Genomic DNA, 25154 nt, shown 5'->3' on the forward strand with positions numbered 1-25154 from the left:
TGATGTCAAATAAAATACATGTATTTTCATGAACACAAGCTCTCTTTATTTAACAATACTGGGTGGGGGCGGATGAAACTGGTGAGACTGGAGAAAGGAGGTGGGAGAGAGGAAGAAAAAGGGTGGGAGAGGGGAGGGGGAAATCTGGGAGGAGGAAAGTGGAAGGGGCAAGCATGGGGAAGAAGGGGGAGGGGAAGCTCAGGGTTGGGGGTCTTGCCAGACCAACTTGATTTTTATACGAACCTGCTCCTGGGTTCACATGTGGCCTTTGGTGGCCAGGCTGGCAGCTATCCTGCCATAGACAGCCGCATTCCTCTGTCTAGTGCGGAGATCATGGACAATGGGGGTATCCCCCTTAAATCTGAATAAGGTCCACCCTGATCTTCACCCTGGACCAGGAAAGCGCCCGCCTTCTCCAGGCCACTGGCTTGTTCATGTTTTGGGGCCACTGGGTCAGGGGCAGTGACTGCTGGCTCTGGGCTGGCAGGCGTGGAACTGGCACAGGCACTGTGGCCAGAGTCAACCCCTTTAAGGGCTCTGGGGAGGGATGGAAGGGAGATGAGTGTTCTTGTTTGAGGCTGGAATGGCCACCGGGGCACCCCGGGAAGGCTGGAGGCCCCCTATTTCGAAATAAGTGTCTACACAGCACTTATTTTGAATTAGCTATTTCTTATTTGGCATTATTCCTCATAGAATGAGGTTTGCCAAATTTGAAATAAGTGCCCCACTATTTCAAATTTATTTCGCAATAGCGGTGTGGCTGTACAGACACTAGTAAAGTTAATTTTAAATAACGGCTGTTATTTTGAATCAACTTTGATGTGTAGATATCCCCTCTAGGGATTAGCTCTGCTATTTGGTGTACTGTCTTCTGGTGGCATCTTGCTACCATCATTTTTGGTCCAGGGACTCGTGTCACTCCCAGTATTACAGCATCCTCTTCACAACACAGCCGTCTGGTTATGCTGCACTCTAGTGTCCCCCCTGAGAGAGCTGGGAATCACATTGCCGTCCTTTAGTCCAGGCATTTCCTCACTGAGAAGTGGGGGTGGGGACCCATACTCACCCACTTCTCTGGGTGAGTAGTAGATGGCCTCCATTTACTGCATCTCCTCTCAGCACCTTTCCCTGGGCCCCTTCCCTGCAGCCCCAGCACCTCCTTTGTCCTTTTCTTAGGGCCTCAGCCTGTAGCTTCCTGCAGTCCATCAGGAACTGCCTTTAGCTCGCTGGGTCTTTGCCTGCAGTACCTCTATGTCCAGGGTGCTTGCTACCCTCTGCCTATAAAACAGTTAGCCCTCCCTTCTCAACCTCCAGGTAGTGATTGCAACTGTGCTGTACTGCAGCTTTTCTTATATGGGCCTGCTTGATGCTGAGGCTACGTCTACACTGCAGCTGTTTTGCGCAAGAAGCTTTTTGTGGAAGAGATCTTCTGCAAAAACTTCTTGCGCAAAAGTGTGTCAACATTACAAAAGCGAATCCGCACTACAAAAGCACATCACGAAAACAATGCTCTTTTGCACAAGTGAGTGTCCGCACTTCATAGATGCTCTTGTGCAAGAAAGCTCTGATGGCCATTTTGTTAATGGCTATCAAAGCACCTGTGCTCAACAAACCCCTGCTGAGCATCCACACACACCTTGCGCAACAAGGCATTTTTCCTCGTAGAAAGAGGTATACCTACACCACAAAAAGCCCTCTGTTCTGCTGTTCTACAGTAAATTTTCTTGTGCAAAAACGTGCTTGAGGTGTGGACGCTCTGTGGGTTTTCGTGCAAAAACCTTGTAGTGTAGATGTAGCCTGATTGGGTGCCTCTTGTACGGCTTCCCTAGGGCTCTATTAACCACTCCTGAGAGCCCAGGGTAGGGACAGATATCCCATCGCAGTATCTGAGGGAAATTCTCCAAGAAAAGTTTTCCAAAAAGGTATGCACAGACATGCAATATCTTGAACAGTTACAGAAATATAGATAATCATTTTAGCTACTATGTATTTGAACAAGTTTAGAATGAACCATGCTAAGCATTGGGATATATGACTACTAATCCTTGGATGGCAGTTACAATTCATGTATCATAAAGCTCTTGGGACAGAAGCTCTATTTTCTACAGGTACAATACTATTCAATAAGCAATTTTCACTGCTATGAATGAGAGAGGTTTGTTTGGATACAGCCACTATCCTGCATAACTGGAAGGAGGAAATGTTATAATATTTTAGCCACAGATACAATTTCGCAGTAAGTGTTTTTAATTAAAAACAATTAGTGACAATGGTAGTTCTCAGAGTAAACATTCCACTAACAAGATTGGGGAAGACAGGTCTTCAAACTCGGGAAGACAGCATTTAATTGAGTCATCTTCAATGGCATTCAATCTAAAACACTGAAGCTTAAATTCTGCAGAATTTTTTAACCAATTACTTCCCCCCCCCCCACTATGAGTGTATTAAAGTCACTAGTTAAACCTCACAAGAATTTTGTGAGTAAGCTCATAATTGTCTCCACTTTACAGAAGAGGAAATGTAGGAAGTACTCTTTAATACCTAGAGACAGAAGACTTAAATTTAGTATTAAAGCATAGTCACATAGTAAGGTTTTATCTTACCTGTGTAGATGGAACCAGATTTAAAATCATTTTGATTACTCCCTTTTTGTACAACAATCATCTATCTTAGCACCCAAAGGGCTTTCAAAAATTGCATTCAGTTATGTTATTCTAAAAAGCAGTATTTGGCACGCACCAAGAATTTGTTCGGTCATTTCTTCAAAGGAGGAAATTAGCAAGTTCTCTTATACATCATAGTGAGGAATCACACTTTCATTGTAAGCTCTTGTCTACATAAACAAACTTACACCATCTGTTCATTTCTACTCACTTTCCAATTTCATTAGAGGAAAAAACGCCCTCCTATCCTTTTCTATTTTTTTTTTTAATTTTAAGAGTGAATTGTTCTCCTACGGTATGTCTACACTTGCACCCTCTTGAGAGAGGGATGCAAATGAAGACATTCAAAATTGCAAATGAAGCTGGGATTTAAATATTCCCGCACTTCATTTGCATATGCACGTTACGGCGCTATTTCGAAATAAGACACGGTTATTTCTAGAGAAGAGTTTTATCTCGAAATAACCACATCTTAACAGCATTGGTTATTTTGAAATAGCGCCATAACGCAAATATGCAAATGAAGCACAGGATATTTAAATCCCAGCTTCATTTGTCATTTCAAATGTCTTCATTTGCATCCCTCTCTCGAAAGAGGGTGCAAGTGTAGACATACCCTTAGTTGCAGCACTTCTGCTATGTACAGTTCTCTCACTTGGGTTTGTGGGCACAAACTTGTTCTGTTGGCGGGGAATTTATTTTATAAGAACTCTCCCTTCGAAGCATGACTGCCTTTTCTTCTTTGCAGAAAATCAAGACAATCTTATGTGTATCCACCACTTTAATTACACCTGAGTTCCTACATTCCTGCTGCTGCATTACCCAGATGAAACTATTTTATTTATCTCCTTCAGCTCCACATAAGAAATGTAGTTGTGCTTTTCTTAGAGGCAGAATTAAATTTTAAGGCTAAAGATGCTTAGTCTGACAGTCTATTTACGATTTGTTAAACTTAATTTGCCTAGCAGTCTACAGCCAAGTCTATTGTATTTGCCTTGTACTGTCTGCATAGTTTTACACTTACATATAGTCTGTAATCCCAAAATACTTATATGCAATAGCACAACAGAGGGCAGCAGTCTGCTCAAATCACATCACAACTGTGCTGGAATGGGAATTTTTTGCTGAGTTCACCTGTAAGCCCCATAATCTGAGCAGTGTCTGATCTTTAATGTCTCTGCAAAGAGCAGATGAGTCTTTGGTCTTAAAAAAAAAAAAAACAAAAAAAACACACACACACAGGGACAACTGTGCTTGAAGGAGCAAATGGAATATCTAAAATTCAAACTAAAGGTTCTAACAAGTGCAGGTATTTCAACCCTGATTTTTACACCCTTATCTCCTTGGCACAAGGCAGGGACCTTACAGGTCTTCATTAGAACACTTAATCTCTTTTGCTCCATTTTAACTCACCTTACCTTCAAGTCTGTGAAGGTACTTACAGTCTTGGTAGAGAAGACAGAGAAACGGTGAGAAGGAAAAAGTTACCCCCATTTTATGAGTGCAGCACTCAGCCACAGAGAGTAAGTGGCTTGCTCAAAGTCACAGGCTGTGGCAGAGCAAAGGAACCTAGATCTTTTGACTGTAAATCCATTGCCTCAACCACAGTGCCAACCTTCCTTCCTATCCACTAAAATAGTCTGAGTCACACATTTCCTGCAAATACCTGAAAGCTAATCAGTCACACAACTAGAATCAAGCCTTATGACACAGTTAATGACACAAAAATTTTACCTCCTCAGAAACAGAGTCCTAAGTTGCTATGGTTTGGATAACTTAGATATCAATACTTTTGAAGTTCAATTTCAACTGAACTTCAAAAAGCTTGAAAACTCTTCAACAAGCTTGAAAATATTAAATGGCAGCATTCTTGGAGTATTGATGAAAAGCAAGAGCTGAAGCAATCTATTATTGCATTGTAAACTTCTTCAAAGTTCCAGGATGGGTGCTAGGTTTCTTCTATGATATTTTGTATACTAGATAAGACCAGCAGTCCATCTAGTCCAATAGTCTCTCTCAGGACAGTGGTCAAATGCTTCACAAGGAATATACAAAGAAACTTGTAAGACCAAGATAAAATTTTCTAGCTAGAAGAGTTGTATTCACCTACTACCATTGTTATATTCTTGGACTACATTTTCTGTACTAGTTTAGTAGACCCCAAACAGTTTATCAGGTCATACTGATAACAAAAAAATCTAGTAAGTCAATGGATTTGAATGAGGAAAATTAACTTCATTTTATTTATAGTATATTTTATAATATATATTTAAAGTTCAGACACAAGAACAAGGATTAGACTGTAAAACATTTTATTGAAAGTTGTCCAAAATCCAGTCAATCAAGTGATTATCTGTGCTACTAAGGCTCATTGTTCTGAGCTGTATAAAAACATCCCAATATTTAAACTGAAGACTAGATTAGTGTAGTTAAGGCACTTGAGATGTAAGTTAACTTAGTGAACTGCGAACTTGAATAACAGTAACATTCTAGTTTGAATGAAGTAGTTATTTCTTATGTATTTTATAGTCCAAAGAAAAGTTCCATATCTCTTGCCCTCCTGGAACAGGGGAGAGGACAAGAAATTACTTATTTATAACATCCTTCATGATAAATGACCTCTAGGAATTTGTCCTGCTCTGTAACAGGTAGCACTTTCTAATCAAGCTGCAAGAGTTTCCACTAGTACTGGTGCTGGAATTCTTAGTTATGGCCCATTTTTAAGACTAAATGGGCTGAGGCATAAGAAGTTAAGTCTCTTCCTTCTCAGGAATAGGATGGAGAAGGAAGTGTTTCGGGGGACACACTATGCTTGGTTAGAGGAAATAAGAGCAGAAAATAAAGCAGAAAGGGCTACTATAAGGCTATGAGAATCTCCACCAAGATAATAGTGTTATCCTGGAATCATACCCGTAATCCCCCACCCATCCAATCTTCCTATTAAGTAAAGCTGAAGGAAACTAGAACAAGTTAAAGGAGGTGGCAAATCACAGTTCCAAATTACAATGACTCAAAGTGCTGGCATGTCTGCTTTTTTGGCAGGAGTCTGAAAACATTTATATACCACATTTAGGATCCCTCTGTTTTATCAGCTGAAACAGACTATCTTTTGGACTATTTTTCAGATTACAATTTTTCAAAATCAGCTACCGCGAAGGAAGAAAAGGCTAAGAACATTCTGAACCTTGGACTATGCAGACTGGATTCACTGTGCCAGCATTTATAGCATACAGAGGAATTTCAGTATCAGGCAAAGAGGGTCCTCAATGTCCACTTAACCGGGCAATGTAATCAGAAGGGAAAGGGGGATTGCCTCAAATTTATTAGACAGTTCAGAACAGCAGAGTCTGCGACAAACTGTGGGTCATTTTATTAAAAATACATCAGTGTCTTTTTGATGGTGGGAAGCGTTGAGAATTGAGGGGAAACTCAATATCAAACCACTCTGGATAACTTCATTCAAGGTTCCACATATGTTCACCAGTGCTATATGTTATAACTTTCCCTTACTCTGTGGGGATAATAATTTGCACTGCACTGCAGTTAAGTACAAGAGACTCAGGTCGAAGAACTGTAATATCTGCACATTTGCTGCTAGAAGCCGGAGTGTGTTCTAGAAAAAAGGAAGAGATTTCCAGGTACATGCTGTGTTTGTCTCTCTCATTCATGAAAGGGTATAACCCAAGCATCAGTGTTATGAAAAAAGGGAAAAGAAAATGAGAGAAACCAAAAGGGTGAGAGGAAAGATAAAGGAATTAAAAAAAAAAAAAAAATACAACCCCCACACCATTGAGGAAGCAGGAAACAAAATTATCAAACCAAATGTAAGTACTGTTTCTAGTTATTTTAAAGAAACACTGTTAGTCCATAATCTAAGTTTTGAATTCCATTAGGTTTAAAGTAAAATGGTTTAACATGATATAAAGCTTATGAAAAAAGACTGAATCTTAATACTCCATGTGACTTTCAGAGCAAACTGTCATTTTAAGGCACTACACATTTTCTTTGGTTCAGTGTTTAACTATCTCATTCATGTTCAAAAGAGGTAGCATGAACCACATGCATTTAGCTCTTCAGTTCCATTACACAGTTTCAGAGCTGACAACTTTCAAATGCTCCCAGTCTATGGAATCCTTTAGCTCATCAGGAAACTGCAATAAAACACAGGGTATTAAAAGTAAAATTCACTGAAGCAAAGAAATAAACAATTTAGTTTTCTAGGCAGTTTCATTCAGAATGATTAGGGGCATATGGGAGACTATAACATGACGAACTGAGTATGGTGCAATTGAGGTGAAAATAATTGGGGATCAGTCACGCTATAGCAAGTCCTATAGCAACTGAAAAGTTAAATTGATTGACTCTGGAGGGACCTAGGAATATAAAATCCCGTTTAATTGGCAACTGTTTAACCTGTTAATTGATTAAAAGGAGGTGAACAGGGAGCTGATCCAGCCTGGCTGGAGCCCCCTTGCCATAGGCAGGGGCTCCATGGGAGCAAACCCTATGGTGGACCACCCCACCCTCCGGGCTGGAGCAACCCCCTACCTGTGACAGGCGGGGAATTGCTCCAGCTGTTAACCTTAGCCAGTAGCCTCACCCATCAAGGGTGAGGCTTACTGGTTAATCAGTTAAACCTTCACAACTCTGTCCATTGCTCTGGAAGCAAGCCCTCATTAGTTCCAAAACACACTATGGGTTTTAATAAATTTTGTTTTGAAAGAACATTTGCCCTGGCAGAGAGAGATGAAAATATCAGCCTACATAAGCAAGTGCAAATCATAAACTAGCCACAGAAGAAGAGGGCATTGGTAGTTGACTTCCTAACTCTCATTCGTACTTTTAAAAATTTTCCCCAGAAGGATAAAGTATTTACAAAGCCTCCTGATTAGGACTTCAGCCCCCCAAAAAGCATACTACATGTTCCATATAACAAATAAAGAGACACAGGCAACTCTGAAGATCTCACGCCCAAAAAATTTAGAATTCAAGGTAGAATTTAGGTTTCAAATCCCTTAATGAGCTTTGAAAAAAAAAATCTAATTTCTAATGAGGTAACAAGAAAGAAAGAGGTGATTTGGGGAAAAAAATAAATCAAGGGAAAAAAGCTTTAAAGCAATCAAATGTTTACTCCTATTACCCTATTTATGGTGAGCAATGACAGTGTTGCATTAAAGATGTTTTATACTAAATAATTTTGGGGTTCTTATTTATTCTCTACCTATCAGATTATATAAAGTACCATGGCATTTTTTTTCTTTTATTTTGAACTGGACAGAGAAAATAGTGGCCTTAACTGTTGACTACCAAAGTTTCTGCTCATTACTGCAATCAACCAGTTTTTATGTCTCTAGTTTCACCATAAAATGAGAAGTGTTTTCAGGACCGTTTGTTTTCCATCTTTCTTCTGAAGTAGACTTCAGGCAAAGTATTGTTTTTTTAATAGTCATCCACTTATGTAAAAGAAGTACTGGGAAGGGAAACCCCAATCAGAATGGATGTAAGGGTAATAGTTTATTCATTTTTAGTTACACCCTTAACTATAAAAGTAGCACCCTTATCCTGTTATAAAATCTCAATGCTTTAAGTCACTGTCCCATTATTTACAGCAATACTCTTCAATCAATACCATAGTTACATGAACCCCTATGAATTAAAGCACATCAATTTAAACACCAAAAAAGACATACCTGTATGGATAGCCATGGTATTTAGATCTGAAGACAGAGAGCAGCCAGCTGAAGAATAATACCACGAGGCCAACTCCAGCTATACACATTACTGTAGATAAGAACAGAGTACAAAATAAAATGATCAGAGAAGTCCATCCTAAAAACACCACTCACTATGAACAGGGCTTACAAATGCTCAACCACAGCTAAATCTCCACCTGCTGCACTCAATGAGAATTTAATTGTGGATGTCAACAGGAGCAGAATTAGGGACTGCTGAGACCCTTTGAAAAAGTTTCATCCTGCAATGTTGGCAGATTAGCTGCCAACTTTTGCAAGACTTCAGGCCTCAGCCGAGCACTGACTAATTCAAACCAGTCAGTTTTTTCCTGTGCGTTAGCATAGTTAAGATGGGTATAGAACAGTGTTTCTCAAAGTTGTCTGCTAAACCACTTTGAGAAACCTGTTAACTGGTCACACTGGTTTATTTACTTATGGTGCTGCGGTCACAGCGCCTCATGGCTCCTATTGGCTCTGTTTCGCTGTTTGCCACCAAAGGGAGCCACAAGAAGCAGCGGTCCAGTCCATGCCAATTCCCAAGGCTCCCCTTGGCTTCAAACGGTGAAACAGAGCCAATAGGAGCCACGAGGCTCCGTGGCTGAGGTGCCAGTAAGTAAACAAACTGGCGTGGCCAGTTTACAGGTTTCTCAAAGTGGTTTCACAGACCACTTTGAGAAACACTGGTATAGAACTTACAACGTGATTAGACTTCATGAAATGTATGTAAATGACTATGCATTGATCTCACTTATATTATCTTTATCACTCGCTATAAAAGGTAATATTTAAATTTTTACTTTGTAACTGTAAAAAAAAAAAAAAAAAAAAAGTTTGCTCTGCAACTGAGCCCAGCCAGCAGGGATCGTCTCCTGTCCCTCAAGAAGATGTATAAAAATTAAATGGGTCATTGTGAGACATCATAACATAAAGACTTTGGCTATGTCTACAAAGTGCACCTCACAATAGTGCGGCAGTGCCGCTGCAGCCGAGCTATTGTAAGGTACACTGCATGGCTGCTCTTTATCACCAGGAGAGCTTTCATAGCAACAAAATAAAACCATCCACTATGAGGGGCAGCAGCTTCATTAATCGAATTGTGGCTCCTGAGGATGAAATATTGTCCACAGCTGCACTTTTTGTCATTAAAACTTGTTTGGGAAGTGTTTTTTCACATCCCCGTGTGTCAAAAGGTTTAACAACAGAAGTGCAATATAGACTTAGCCTTTGTTAATTGCCCCTTCCACCACTGAAGAGGTTACAAACAAAAGGGCTCACTCCATCAGCTTGAATTCTGAAAGAGAGAAGTACAAACAGCTGACCAGAAAATTTTTCATCTCTTTTGCTGTTTGGACTCTTGCAGTGTCAGAGTTATGAAACAGAAGCAGAGCTCTGCGAGGTTAACCTGGGATAGTCCTAAAACACATTTAGAGTTGACATGACATAAGAGTACAAATGTATCACCTTTTGCAACCACACACTGTAACTCATTTATTTATATGTGTTTGCCTATTTTAAACCTAGTCAGCAAATATTACATAGCATTTATTAAAGTCCATGTATCCTAGAATGCTTTTTTTGTTTTCCTGTACCTCTCTGAGCTCCTACAAATGCTTCTGTAGGAACAGAAAGTTCACCTCTTTTGGTATACTGTGCACAACAGTTCCATCAGGTACAGGAAAGCATACCTCCCCCTTTTTCTCCCCCTCTCTCGTCAGGGGAAGTTGGGTGGTAGCAGAGCAAAGAAACGAAAAGCTAGTATCATTTAGGGATGTAACAGTATAGCTGTTTAAATGGGTAACCAATAAGCTTATCCATTACCCAAACGGTTACATGGGGCTCCTGGTCCATCTCCTGGGGAACCACCTGCTGCCCCCCCATGTTGCTGCCTCTATTTCTACACTCTTACACCGCTAGAAATAACTTTGAGTTTTACTATTTTGCTACATTTCTACACTGAACTAAGAATTAAATAAAGAGAGCCTAAACACCTTGAAAAAATACATACACTAAGAAGAGTGCTAGCAGTGCAGCAAACTGCTGTACTGGAAACATTTCCTGAAGACATGTTTCCTAGATGGAGATTAAACCTTTCAATTAAGCAACAATATACACTGCTTGGATTAGAGGTAGTACTTACTTTTTCTTTTCCCCAAATCCATATCAGAGGTAGCAGCTTCATGCAGTAATACCATTCCTAAAGTAACACCACCATCTGCAAAAGCTGCTTAAGGCTAAACTGACAGACACAATATTCTTATTTTTAAATGTAATAAATCCATTCAGTCATAAACACATGGCACATATACAACTTAAAGACTCCCCAGCCAAGATAGATATGGCAGAAAAATTACAATCAACATACCGTAATTGGTAATATTCCAGGAAACACAGAAGACCAAAAACCATGAAAATGTCAGGGATCTGTTTAACTGCACTAGCTAAATATCAAAATTAGATTGAGAAAGTTTGCAACAAATAGCACTTTTCCTCAGAAAGAGGGAGGTATGAATTAAGATCTTGTCTCTAATTCATAATGCTCTACCTTGTTGACCTCCCCATGCTGATGAGAAGATTCTCAAAAGCTTGTCCATATTATTTAACTTCTTTTACATTAACTATCATCTTGTTAGGCTATTTCTCAATTTTTGTTTATTTGACAGACTATTCCAGGCACAAACAGCAAAGTTCGAACCTTTTCTGATATTCAGTTTGAACTATTTTTCACCAGTAAGAATATTGCTAAAATTGAGGACAAGATTTACAAGCTGGTTATGCTGTATTTGACCATAAGGTCTACTGACATAGGAAACTCTATACACAACACAACAGAAAAGTAACAATACCTTAAAAAGGAAAGCAAAAGCCCAGTTTTGGGATAGGTGGTATTTATGACAACACTTTTTCCTTAAAAAAAAAAAAAAAACAAAAAAAAAAAAACCAAAACCCTCCCATACTGTTCGATAAATGCACTGAAATTTGGAAACCCTTTCAAAATACAGTAAAACAAACTATCACCAAGTTAAAATAACTAAAATCATAAGTGTGCTAAAAGAAAAAAAAAATTCATGGTGCTTTATATCTAAGTTACCATTAATTGCTTCATTCACCTGAACTCAGAAGCTATATTGTAGTTACACTTCATTATTGTAATGAGATTAAAAAAACCTGAGCATACAATTTGCTGAAATAAAAAAGATTCTGATGGAAAGAAAAATAATTCACAGAAGACCCATTCTGAAGCCAGATAAAACTGGATACCAGCTGAGAATTACAAGGTCAACTGTAATTTTTTGTTTTGGTTTTAGAAGTAGGAGTATGAAACAATGAGAATGTTAATGTAATTTTATGTTTGGGATCATTTATATAAACTGTACTCCCAAAATGCGTAACAGAATTAAACAACAAAAAGGAAAGGAATTGGGGGAGGAGGGTAGAAAAAAAAAAAAGGTACAGTGAATTTTCAGAAAAGACAACAGCTTGAAGTAGAAACACCCTGGAAAGTCTGCTCCAGATGGCAACAGCTGTAACAGAGAGGCTCATGCACCAGTCACCTTATTCTGTGAAAGGAAAAAGGAGGAAAAAAAGGAGGGGGAAAAGGAGGAAAAAGAAAAAGGGAAGCCAGAGTATATTACAGAGAGCCTGAAGGAACAGGGAAGGGAATTTTGTAGTAGATTTTGAAATCAACCACTAGATGGGGACTCTTTGTACATTGAAAATGTAGGCAGGGGTATCTGGAGAGCAGGGACTTTGAGGCTGTAGAAAAGGTTGTCACCATAGAAAAAGATGAGCAGACAAATTCCTAGACAAGGATTTCAGTAAGGAGATATTGTAGTGACATACTGAGACGATGTAAAAGTAGGAATTGGTGGGCTTACAGAAACACGAAAGATGGATGAAGAGGAAAGTTTAGAGCCAAGGACAAATAAGATTACTGACAGTGGAAGAGGGGGAAAAAAAAACCCTGCATGTCTTAGCTGAGGAATAATTGGAGTGGAGTTGAATTGGAAGATACTCCTCTTCTCCAGAAAGGGGGAAAGAAAAAAAAAAGAAAAAAAAAAACAAACCTTTAAAAACATAGATGAAGGTAGCAGTGACAAAGCTGCTTTTTCTACCCACCCACTCCCAAATCCTTTCCTTTTTTTGATTTAATTATGTTAGGCAAAAATAGCATAATAGTAAGGTGGAGATAGTAACAGGACAACTTAGATGTGTGCAGTGGCCTTTGAACTAAGCATCTATGGGATTCCATTGAAGAGGAGATCTTGGTACAAAGGAAAGAATCCATCAATGGTAAGAGAAAAAATGGTTAGTTCTACTTCCACCTACTATTACAGACACCAACACAGGCTGTCTCAAAAAATGTAGTGATCCATAGCTTCATTTAAGGATATATTGAGTCCCAGGAGAAAGAAAAGGGAGACAAGAATCACTGTAACCTAATCCTGTTGAACTGACAGGCTGTTGGCATAAGAGAAGGTTGACTGCTGGCATATTATAAAGGCACTACAAGGTTTTGGTCATCATTATAAGTATTATGTTACAGGTTTGAATCTTAGCAAATTACTATAGTGAAGAGAGAATGTATAAATTTGGCAAAAAACTAAATTGCCATCAGATGTGTATATTTCACTACAAAGGATACTAAACAGTAGAACAATGTGTGTTTCAGCCACAAATTGGGCTTGGCTGCTTCCATGGATATAGTTCTGTAAAAGACAAAATTCAATTAAGAAACTTTTGAGCAGAATTTAACGTAATTAGTTAGAGAGATAAAATCTTGGGCTAGATTCTGTATTCTCTCTTTCGGGAATAGAGTATAGGTGTCCCAGGCCAGCGGGGACAAAAGTGGTGTTGTGCCACCTTTGTACCATCCAGATTTTTGCAGGGCCAAAACCATCCTTCAGTTATGTGTTAGAGCCAGACCCAGGGTTCTTTTAATTCACAGAAGTGTTACCCAGTGTGTCCAGCTGCCCAGATTCTCTTTAGTGCAGTGCAGAGTACTATAAGCATTTCTTCTCCTGCCTCTCCAATTAACGCTCTTTTTCTCCTGGTTTGCTGGGTATTGTGAGGATGAGTAGCATAAACTTGCGTACACCACACCCAAATGTAATGAGAATTCTCCACTAGCACACCTTGTGGGCTCTACATGTTGGGCCCAAGAATCAAACACTTCATGTCTTCCCAAGATAAAAAAAAAGGGGGGAGAAAGAAAGAAACTAAAAGAAAGTTACCAATGGGAAGAGTTAAGAACAGAATGAAGAATAAAGCTCAAGTCTAAACAAAAGGATTTTTAAAATTATGTTGGCGGAGAAAAAAAAAAAATCTGCTATATATGCCCTTGAGAATGAAACAAGCAGAAAGCAATTGCAAAACACAGGAAATGCTGATAAGAAAAACATTCAAAATGAAACAAATATTTTCCACTGACGGTGACTCAGACATAATATAAAATATTAAGCATTGGGGTTTTTTTTTTTTTAAGAAGGTCACAAACAGCTTAGACTATATGGAGGAGAAAGTTTTATTGCTAGTCAGCTACATACAAAAAGCTTTGCATATGCAGAGTTATGTTAGATCCAAGCACAACAATATTCTTGACCAGCAGTTCAGCAATACTTTATAACACTCTCAGAATTAAAAAGTTACATGTGATTTGAAATCTGTCTGTCTAAGTGAAGATCAAGATATGCTGACGAATAAATGTCACATTTTACTCAGAGGTTAACTGAAAGATCTGTGAAGCAGCATTCACTCCTGTGTTAGTATGTGGGGCACAGGCATGCGCCTAGTACAATGAAAAGCACTAGATGATATGCAAGGCAGAACCAAAGGTCAGGACTGATTAATACAACTTTTTACTAAATCACAGGATTACATTCTTATGAAAGTTCAATAAAACATCACCAAAGAGGACAAAAGCATGTCTGAATAAATACAAAGAGAAATAATTTTACATGCTAGTTACTGGGTGTGTGGGAAGAGAAGCAAAGTTGTACATATATTTAAAAAAAAAAAAAAAAAAAAAAAGTTCAGCTTCCGAGAGCCAATAAAACTATATAGCCCTTGAGAATCTGAAAGCAGCAGAAAAAAGATGCTTAAAAGTCCAACTGCTGTCACTTCTCCCTCTGCCTGAAGATGTCTTTGTCACTTCCATGCAAACATCTTAAAAATAAAACTGAGTAGAGCAGTGGGGGCCATCTCAGAGATGGAATGAAAACATTTGGAGAAGAGACAAAAGTGGATGGGTTTAAGGTAAAAAGACAATTCTATTAAAATAATGTACTGCCAAAGTTTAAGCAGACAGTGCAACTATTGTGCTTCCTCTACACTAATTAGTAACAAGAATATATGGTAGAAGAAAGCAATTAGTAAAATATCTACAAAATGTAATTTAAAGTTTGGAAAAAGAAAATAAAACAGGTAGCATTTCTTACACACCAAACATGTTATACAATAATTTTTACTTAACTTCTGATATGTTTACAGCAATAATGAAAGCTTTCTCTCTTAAAAAACGCAAGATACTTGAAACTAAGAAGTCTCAACGTTTTTAAAAAAGCTTTAAAAAAATGGAACTAGGAGACAATATAGTTCCCTCTAAAGAAATGGTTTTCCCTTCTCCTAATACAGGATGCAGTCTAATGCTAAAAAGGGAGTGCTCTACATGCCATCTAGTCATGAATTAAGAGTGATTTATCATACAGAGCTGAGCATGGCATGTCATTTGGCTGGTCAAAATGATAATTCTTAGTCTGAGGAGCGACAACATTTCCAGTTGTATTTGTATGTATTTTATTGCACACAAGAGAAATGACTAAAAAAGACAAAACACTTAAACTGAATCAAATATATACCCAATACAAAAACGGCTAATAAGATTAATACCACTATTCTTGTGGAACTGATGCTAAATTATAAGGCACTACAGCAAACGGACTGGCTGTAATGAAATTCAAAGCAACCAGTATATACGGTCACATTTACTTTATGTCCTGTAAGTATTTACAACTATGTAGTAAACATAATGGACAAATTCTGACTTCACTTATTTGTGATAAAACCCAAAATATTAATCAAAATCCATAACAAAAAGATCACGTTTCTTCCTCTTTCTTAGCAAAAAGAATGGTAGGACTAAATGTGGATCCCTCTAAATCAGAGGTGGGCCAACTTTTTGGCTTGAAGGCCACATCTTGGTATGGAAATTGTATGGCGCACCATGAATGCTCTGGGTTAGGGTCAGAAATGAAAAGCTCCGGCTGTGAGCTCAAGGGTGGAGTCAGGGTTGAGGAGTTTGGGCTGTAAGGGGGTACTCTGGGCTGGGGTTGATGGGTTCAGAAGGCAAGAGGAGGATCAGGGTTGGGAAAGGGACTAGGGCCCAGAAGGGGCTCCGGGTGCAGGCTTAAGTACTGCTTACATCAAGCAGCTCCCAGCAGAAGCAGCAGCAGGTCCCTCCTTTGGCTCCTATATAGATGCACAGCCAACCAGGTCTGCATGCTGCTCTGTCTGCAGATACTACCCCACACAGCTCCCACTGGTCAGGGTTCCTGGCCAATGGGAGCTGCAGAGCTGGTGCCTTGAGTGGGAGCAATGTGCAGAGCATTCTAGCTGCCCCTGCTCCCAGGAGCCATGACACACGTGGAGGAGTGCAAGCACCTGACCCCGCTCTGGTGGGAGGTTGAGAGCCTGAGTAAAAGGTCTGATGGGCTAAACATGGAATGCAGGCCGCAGTTTGTCCATCCCTGCTCTAAATCCATGCTAGAATCCTGAATAATTTCCTGTTCACATATCTTATCTTAAGGCCCTTCTTTCACGATCCCTATACCTGTGGCAGAGGATAGATAGATAGTCCTTCTAAGCCAGTTAAATACTATGCCTCAAATTTGCCCACTGACTGCTCAAGTGCTTCTTCTATAGAATTTCTACTCTTGTTCACTTGGGAAGCAAGAAGTCAGAAACAAAATTCACATCCTGGATTTTGTGTTTTTAACATGGATCGTTTAATTGTAATCCTACAAAGACTTACCACTTGTCCTGAATGGGGATTCTTATGAGCATATGGTGGCCCTCTGATGTGATTCCACATTTGGCCTGATGTCATTGCTAGCACAAAACACTAGAAAGGAACGACATAGAACAAATCAATATAAATCTCTTCATTCAGTTCTCATCTTTGCAATTCACTTCACCCAGGAATGTATAGATGATGATATCTCCTTATACTCTGCATAGCACAGTATCTCTTATTAATCAATAATGTCTTCTCACCTACGGCAACACATTTGAATTGAAAGTCTTGCAGTCAGTTAGTACTACTAGTCAACCAAAAAGGAAAGCTAGATGAACCTCATCTTCAATAACCAAAAATATGGATATTTCCTTCCAGAAGTATTTGAGAAGTCATGGCTTTTAAAAATCATCTGAACTTAAACCTGGAAGTCTAAGGGAGGCATAAATAACCCTTTATGTAAAATATTAATATTGTAGTACAGGGAAAGCTTTATTAGCCAGCATTTATGGGGAATGAGGGTTGCCAGTTACTTAAATGTGCTATATAACAAAGCTTATTGCTCTGCCCCTACCCCCTATCAACAGCTCCGGCTCCCAGCAGCTTGAGGCAGGCTGAGGGGGAAGGATGATGTTGATGACGTGCCTGCTGATGATGTCAGCCAGCAGTGCTGGCTGTCAGAAGCCCCACAACCACCAGCTGGACAGATGGGAGTCAAACACATGCATCTGTCTTGTGGCTGGCGGCAATGCTGGTTAACAAGTATTACGAAGTGCCAGATAAAGCTTTCACTGTAATATAGCCTGCATTACACTGAACTTCTGGTCCCAGTACTTCTGGATTTTGCCATTATGATCAAAAGACCCATTACCGTGTACTACATTCTAGCCAAGATGTTCTCTCTTCTTAGAAGATCAATAAGCTCACATTTCAAGGAACACTGGTTTGCCAAACTAGATCAGGTCACTGTCTCATCAAGTCTGGTATCAACTAACAGCAAGTAAAACCACACACAAAAGCAATATAGCAAAGATTTTTTTCCAATCTTCTGAATGCTATCGACATATGCCCTGATAAATAACATAAATGACTGTATTCTGAACAACTTCAAACACTTGTTGGTCATAAAATTATTCAGCCCTTTTTATAATTCCAGCACCTGTACCAATACTTAATATTTAGAAATGCAATTCCAGATGACAAATAGCAAATGTTTGCATCTAAAGCCTGTATTTTCTTATTCTGAAAAATGAGTATTACTGGAGTAGACTAGGGATAATCAGATCCTAAGTATAACCTGGGTAAAACCTCAGTTTAAATAAAATTCACACTATAATAAAATGTGTTCAGGGATGTGACATGTGGTCTATCCTCAGCAGTCCTAAATTGCTCATGTTCAGCTTACACTGGGAGAATCTGGTTTATAATAAGATCAGTTGCAGGGAAATGTTTATTTTTTTTAATCACTTTCCATGCAGGAGAGATAACAGAGTGCAGTATTTCCTTCTCTTTAAATTCAATCTGGATCAAGATGAAACAGGGAGGTTAAAAAAAAGTAATTTTGCTTACCAAAGCAGCAAAAGCCCATCCAGTTTTGTTATAGAGAAAATCCAAGTTACTTCTCCGTAAGTACACAAGGCCACCAATGACTGCCAGCAGCAAACCCAGCATCAAGGGACCAGCATAATTTGGAGGTCTTATCACTCGAATCTAGGCAAGTAGAAAAGGTTAAGTTCAAAAAAACTTTTTGTAAAGACATGATGAAGAATATGGAGAAATGAATCTATACCAGTGTACATAACATACTAACATAATATTTCTTTAGTAATCCTAACAGTAGTCAAGAAATTCATGTTTTTTAATACAACTTTTGGAGCAAAATCTGTTTGACCTATTTACTATTCTGCCTGTAATAACAAAATAGCTTTATTTCCATAGATGTGGATGACTTAGAAAGTGATTTGGAATCATTCTAGACGAAGGCACGAAATAAATGTAAAATATTATAATGTAGCATGTAGCAAAAATTACTCGTTTTTAAAAGATCTAGAAAGCTCAGCCAGACATAGCTGGGCACAGGATCTGCTTAGAATAGTGTCACTAAGAACACAAATAGAACAGATTTCCTTCACCACATTATATATCCAGCAAACAGACTCTCCACAGCTAGAGTTACATCACAGGAAGGAAATGAAAGTGCATCTATACTTACATTGACATCAGTTCTATCAGCTATCCAGCGAGCAAGCTGTTCAGCTGCAAAACCTCGCACCTGCAGCTCATATGTGTCACCCCTTTTAGGTTTCCCTTTAGCTGGGAAGTTAATGAATGTTGGAGCTGAATTCATATTTAGCTGCATTGAAAAGATTAATAAATAGAAGTAGAAGTGAAGCATCAAATATTAAGTTATTTAGCCATTTAAGCTTTTCTTATTTTAAGTTTCTCAAGTTTTGTCCTGTAGCTTATGCATGTAAACAGAAGAGCTATTAATAAAATAGATATTATTACTTTAACAAAAAATATTTTGACTTGAACACTTCTCTCATAAAATGGTCTAGGACACACAAAAATCCATGACACAACATTAGAGATACAGTACATTAGTCAGGTGCATTCTTGTTGGATTCTCTATATTTTCTTCTCTTTTTAGTATCCAAAGTGTTCGGAGACACACACAATTATTTGATGCCCAATGCCTCCCAGACCACAATTTAATACTGGTTATTCCCCCATTAGGTTTAACACAGCACTGTTTATTCTCTAATATAATCTGTGTTCTCATGTCTTCAGTATTCACATCTGTGGTTGGCAAAGAACCTGAACTCCTGAAGCTTGTTTATAGGCATAAATGCTATTCTTGCCTTTACTCATAAAAGGAAGATTTGAGAGTCTTTGTATTCAAGTATATCTGTAAAGAAAACTATATAGTATTATCTACAGGAAACATATTGGCATTAAAAGATAATCACATATATCTTAGGCTATGTCTACACTACAGAGTTTTTCCGGGATACCAAAAGTATCCCAGACAAACTCTGCCACATCCAGGGAACACATCTGCTTTTTCAGATCAGTTTCCTAAAAAGCAGACGCGTTCTTTTGGAAGCCCCGTATTCCTCATTTTATAAGGGCTCTTCCGAAAAAGGAGATTTTTCCCCACATTTGGCCCCAGGTAGATGGGCCAAATGTTGGAAAAGCCTCTTCCGAAAAAAGAATCAGAAAAATAACTTTTTCCAAAAAAGAACTGCAGTGTAGACATAGCCTTAAAGAATATTGATAAGCCTTCTTTTAATGTGTTCTAGCATATTCCTCTAGGTTATGTCTAGACTACATGGCTCCGTTGACAGAGCCAAGTAGATGAGTTTACTAGACATAGGAAAATGAAGCGGCGATTTAAATAATCACCGCTTCATTTACATCAAAATAGCCGCCATGCTGTGCCGATCAGCTGTTTGGCGGCACAGCAGGGCAGTCTGGACGCGCCGCAGTTGACAAGGGAAGCTTTTGTAGACCACTCCAGTAAACCTCATTTCACGAAGCATAACGGAGCGGTCGACAAAGGCTTCCCTTGTCAACCGCGGTGCGTCCAGACTGCCCCGCTGTGCCGCCAAACAGCTGATCGGCACAGCGCGGTGGCCATTTTGATGTAAATGAAGTGGCGATTATTTAAATTGCCACTTCATTTTCCTATGTCTAGTAAACTCATCTACATGGCTCTATCAACGGAGCCATGTGGTCTAGACATAATCATAGAATACCTGCATAAAATTTCCAACAGCAAGGCTTCATCAGGGTTTCTTCATGAGCCCAAACCTTTTCAGGGTGTGTAAAACTTTCAGTGGCATTAGAGTGAATTATGCTTTCAGACTGAAATAATCATAGCATTCAGATTGTGGCAAATCAGTTATAAAATCTGATTTTCCCTTTGGTTTAATATGAAGCACAGAGAGGTACAAACTGTAATCACAGTTTATAAATCTTCGAAATCAAGATCTGATAATTCTCTGAAAACAAATTAACACAAACATAGCATGTAATCTGAGGCAAGAACTATGATAAATAACAGCTTGTATCATTGAACTGCACAGATTCCAAGTAACTTGGAAGAATGCAAGGAATGTAGCATTTCTAGTTTCTTCAGATGATTTTATACTTTTTTTTTTTTTTTTAAGATTTGTTTCCATCTTAAGAGACAGACCACAGATTCTTTGCCCATAATATGGACTTTCATATTCAGGGGGAAAAAAAATGAAGTGAGTTGACATTTAAAGTGTAGTTTACTGTGCATTCCGAGTAATTTGTCATATTTCTGAAAATCAAGTGGGACATTGATATTTTTAATTAAGTGAAAATATTTTCGTTTTCTGATACTGCTCCTTTAAATAGGACACCTCCAGTTTCTTAAAAATAGCTTCATAAGAAATAAAAGGTTTTCTTCCCCCCTCCCATGCCACTGTTTAGGATTAGAAGTCTTTTGCAAACTGAAAACATTTAAAATTAATTCCAATATTTTACAAGTTATTACAATTCCACTATTATGTTAAATGGCATTACAAAAATTAGACAAAAAAGACCTAATTAGCTCATACAGTCCATCATTCATGCCTATTCAGCACTGTTGTCTACATAGTAGTAGTAGTTTGGCCTATTAGTGCTACTGACATATCAGAAAACAAAGCTTGCTTATTTCTCATGGATTGGAGCAGTGGTGGGCAACCTGCAGCCCAAGGATTGCATGCGGCCATTTGGATTCTATGTGTGGCTCATGAGATATTTTGTTTATCACTGCCCTCACTCAGGATTGCCAGATTCTGCTGGTTTTCATCCACATAGTTTTATTCCTACCAGTATTACTATCGTGACACACAATTAAAGCAAGGGCACGGGAAGTGAAGTGCATGCTGATTACACACATTGACCGCGAGAGCCACGTGCTCTCTCTGCTTCCAAATCAAAGCACTGCTACCTTTCAATTGGCACAACCCACAAGTAACAGGTATGCAATCACAGTTAGCAAAAGTATCCTATCCTAGGAGGACGTCTTGTTTACGACAATCTTACTGCCCACTTAAATGGAGGACCACTCACGTGATCCACTCACTAGCCTAAGTTGCCCCTCTCTAGATTGGAGGGTTGTGGGTTTTTTTTTTTTAAACAAATATCTGTGCAGTTTTTATTTTGCAGGTTTTGGTTTGTTTATTACAAGTTGGCCATCATCCCTCATTATGGTAATACTGTAACATAATACCTTTTGTACTGTAGATTTCACAGGGTCTCCTCAACAGTCTAATACAAAAAATCACTTAAAATAGATATATTACCATCTGAAATACATCTGAGCCTTCATCAAAATCCACCATGGCAAAAAAAACCTTATTGGTAAACGCACTGGAGTATCGCCAGGAGTTTGCCAGAATCTGGTATTCTTCATCAGCCTGCCTGCAAAAACAAACACATAAAACAAAATGCTATACTCATGAGGGTATGTCCAAAATGTAATTGCACCAGAGGGATCTGAGAACATACTTCATGTTTGAGCTGGAAGGAACACATCTTCCATTCTCACCAAAACTCTTTTTAAGGATCTGATATAGTATAACTGTAAATAAATACACTAGATACAAGTAAAATCTCACACTGCAAGGTTCAACAGCAAACTTGTTGAGCCCATTCACCCACAAAGATTAATGTTGATTCCTGCATTTGTCCAAAAACATCTTTTTCTTAATGCACAGCTGCAGTGATTGTAGCACAAAAATCAATATAGTTAATATGACTTTTGATGATCATTTATTATGTTTTAGTAGCTCTCTCCCATTCTGAAACTACTCAATTTTTTTTTAAGAAAGGCTGATGGAAAATTAGGGGGTACAGTTTTTACCGATAACAGAGCATGGCGCTTTTTACAGTAACTGTTTATAGAACTGAATTAAGTCCATACTTGCACACAACACATTGTCTGTGAGGCTGAAGAGCAGTGAACATCACAACCACCGAGTAATTTCTTGGTGGTGCCTTTACAAGGCGACGAAACTTGTCTCCATTCATTCGAATAACAGCTCTTTTGCTGGCCCACTCCATCAGCTGGCTAACTTTTTCAGATAAAACCATCTAAAAATAAAGTCAGAAACGTTTATTTTTTTAAAAAAGGACTGAATATTAAAGAGTCTTGTCTTTTGATACTCTGAACCGTTAACAATCTCATGATGACATTTTAACAAGGTGACGGAAATCCACAAGAAAACAAGACACACATTATGTGGTCAGGTTGAGAATCCACAGTTCTTTATCACAATGATGTTCCATGGGAGTTCTGAGCGCTCAGTACAGCCCAAAAAACGAAGTCAAAAGCCAATAATCAGGCATTAGTGTACCAAGAAAACAGATCCTAATAAAGTTCAGTACTACTAAAACAAGCCAATTGATTTACATTAAATTATAGATTAGTTTTGGTCACTTCCTGTAACTGAAGAACATTGCGGGGAGGGGTGGAATCAACTTCTCAGTTGCAATGATTTTTCTATTCCTGAAACTGCATATAGGCTCCATTCTCTTTAGCTAATCTAGACAAACCCATACACAAGTAGTGCAATCTTTTTTCGCATACAGAAATAGGGATCTGCACATAAGCTTGGACACATCTTAGTGACAACAACAAAGTAAAACGTCTCCATTTCTTCCCTGCCGATGACCACAGATCACTTGTCCACCGGCAGGGGCTGGCTCCCCACGCTACCCCCTCCGGGCGGAGTGCACCCCCCGGGGGGGGGGGCCCTAAATAGTTGAGAGCCCGGCTCCCCGCGATGCCCCCTCTGCGAGCAAAGGGCACCCCCCCCAGGCGGGGCGCCGGCTCCCCAAGGCTGGGCAAAGCAGCCACGGGCATGGCCGAACCGGGCCGAGCTCCCCCAGCAGCAGGGGGCTGGGTAGACTATAGCTCCGGGGTCCCCAGGTTGGTCCCCCCCTCACCTCCTTCTTCTTCTGCCCCGCAGCCCAAGGCCCCTCGCCGGCCATCAGCACCATCAAGACCCCCAACATCAGCACCCGCAGCGCCGCCATGTCCTCGCCTTCCCCCGGCACCCGTCGCCTATTGGCCGAGCCCCTACTCCGGCACCGCTCTATTGGCCGGGCAAGACTGACAGAGCACTTCCCGGTCCCCCTACTTGGCTCCGGCTCATTTTCGATTGGTCTAACTGCCTCCTCCAACAGCCAATCAGAAGGAGGCAAGCTGTGGTCGTTCGATTGGTGGATGAAGTAGGAGGAGCCGTTTCTGTGGGTAAAGTGGCGGGACCGCGGGGCGGAGCTGGGTTGCGCTGGGTGTTGGAGCGCGGCGCGTTGGGACACCAACACCACGGTAGTTCAATAGGTGGCGCAAAGAGCATTGCAGGCGGTAGCGTCAGCAGAGCCCTGCAAATCCGGGGGTATCTGCCTGATAGCCGCGGGTAGCTGCTGGCACTGGCTCATGTTTGCAGAGGCGGATTCAAATTTTGTAACCCAGGCAAATTTCAGCATTACTAATTAACGAATATTTCTCTTCCGCTAGATGTCTGTTTTCCAGATTGCTGTCTTCGGCTTTTGTTTGAGTACAATCCATCTGTGTCGCTGGTTCTTCATTTCAGAGCCTCAATACTCCGCAGTCCATGGTGCAACTTTGAACAATAGATTGGTTTTGCCCTGAAATTGTTTCTACATTAATTACTAACAGTGAGATCTGAAAGCACCAACTCTCTGTGGGACAATGGGCCTGTTTGTGACATGTTGAATCACAGAAATCCTCTTGAAATTATCCCCCCTAGTGTGATGCTCACCATACTTTCTAGGGCTCCCCACTATCCTGCATTGCTGGGCCAGATCCCCTGGTCTCCCTCCCCCCCCCAGCCAAACCACAGAGTTGGGGTTACCATCCCTCCTCCAGAGCAACATAGACTTTGAACCAGTTTTGCTCTGGGAGGACTCAGCCATAAAGGCTCAACACCCAGGAAGCCAACCTCTCAAAGTGATCAAAACCCCAAATAAATCTGTCTTATAATGTGGAAAGTTTTACATGATGAAAGCATGAGAAGCGGTGGATGTGGTATACCTAGACTTTAGTAAGGTGCTTGATATGGTCTCGCATGATATTCTTATCAATAAACTAGGCAAATACAACTTAGATGGGGCTACTATAAGCTGTGTGCATAACTGGCTGAATAACTGTACTCAGAGAGTAGTTATTAATGGTTCACAATCCTGCTGGAAAGGTAAAACAAGTGGGGCTCTGCAGGGGTCTGTTTTGGGACCGGCTCTGTTCAATATCTTCATCAACGATTTAGATATTGGCATAGAAAGTACGTTTATTAAGTTTACAGATGATACCAAGCTGAGAGGGGTTGCGACTAGTCTGGAGGATAGGGTCATAATTCAAAATGATCTGAATAAATTGGAGAAATGGTCTGAGGTAAACAGGATGAAGTTTAATAAAGACAAGTGCGAAGTGCTCCACGTAAGAAGGAGCAATCAGTTTCACACATACAGAATGGGAAGTGACTGTCTAGAAAGGAGTACAGCAGAAAGGGATCTAAGTGTTATAGTGGACCACAAGCTGAATATGAGTCAGCAGTGTGATGCTGTTGCAAAAAAAGCAAAAATGAATCTGGCATACATTAACAGGTGTGTTGTGAGCAAGACACGAGAAGTCATTCTTCTGCTCTATTCTGTGCTGGTTAGGCCTTAGTTGGAGCATTGTGTCCAGTTCTGGGCACTGCATTTCAAGAA

The 25154-nt window shown here is 39.7% G+C and overlaps 1 protein-coding gene across 1 annotated transcript; it reads right to left on the reverse strand.

Annotated features, from left to right (window-relative positions):
- Positions 1–4877: 4877 nt before the first annotated feature.
- On the reverse strand, positions 4878–23529 carry MAGT1 (magnesium transporter 1). Its single transcript, XM_006136194.4, has 10 exons — positions 23370–23529; positions 22345–22514; positions 21725–21842; positions 18616–18756; positions 17973–18113; positions 16422–16511; positions 13038–13101; positions 10533–10607; positions 8354–8444; positions 4878–6814 (listed from the first exon to the last, which is right to left on the reverse strand). Exons 1-10 carry the CDS (start codon positions 23457–23459, stop codon positions 6799–6801), a joined length of 996 nt encoding a protein of 331 aa, XP_006136256.2. The 5' UTR covers positions 23460–23529; the 3' UTR covers positions 4878–6798.
- Positions 23530–25154: the final 1625 nt, after the last annotated feature.

This window comes from Pelodiscus sinensis, chromosome 13 (assembly GCF_049634645.1).
Source record: "Pelodiscus sinensis isolate JC-2024 chromosome 13, ASM4963464v1, whole genome shotgun sequence".
NCBI lineage: Eukaryota > Metazoa > Chordata > Testudines > Trionychidae > Pelodiscus > Pelodiscus sinensis.

Bases quoted from the DNA above. Each gene is read 5' to 3' on its own strand.
- MAGT1 (XM_006136194.4), bottom strand. From the start codon at position 23,459: ATGGCGGCGCTGCGGGTGCTGATGTTGGGGGTCTTGATGGTGCTGATG. The intron at 21,843-22,344 runs GTATGGACTTAA...TTGTTTTTGCAG, and splicing joins AGACAATGTGTTGTGTGCAA to GCAGGCTGATGAAGAATACC. The intron at 10,608-13,037 runs GTATCCTTTGTA...CAGCTTTTGCAG, and splicing joins ACACATTGTTCTACTGTTTA to ATGGTGGTGTTACTTTAGGA.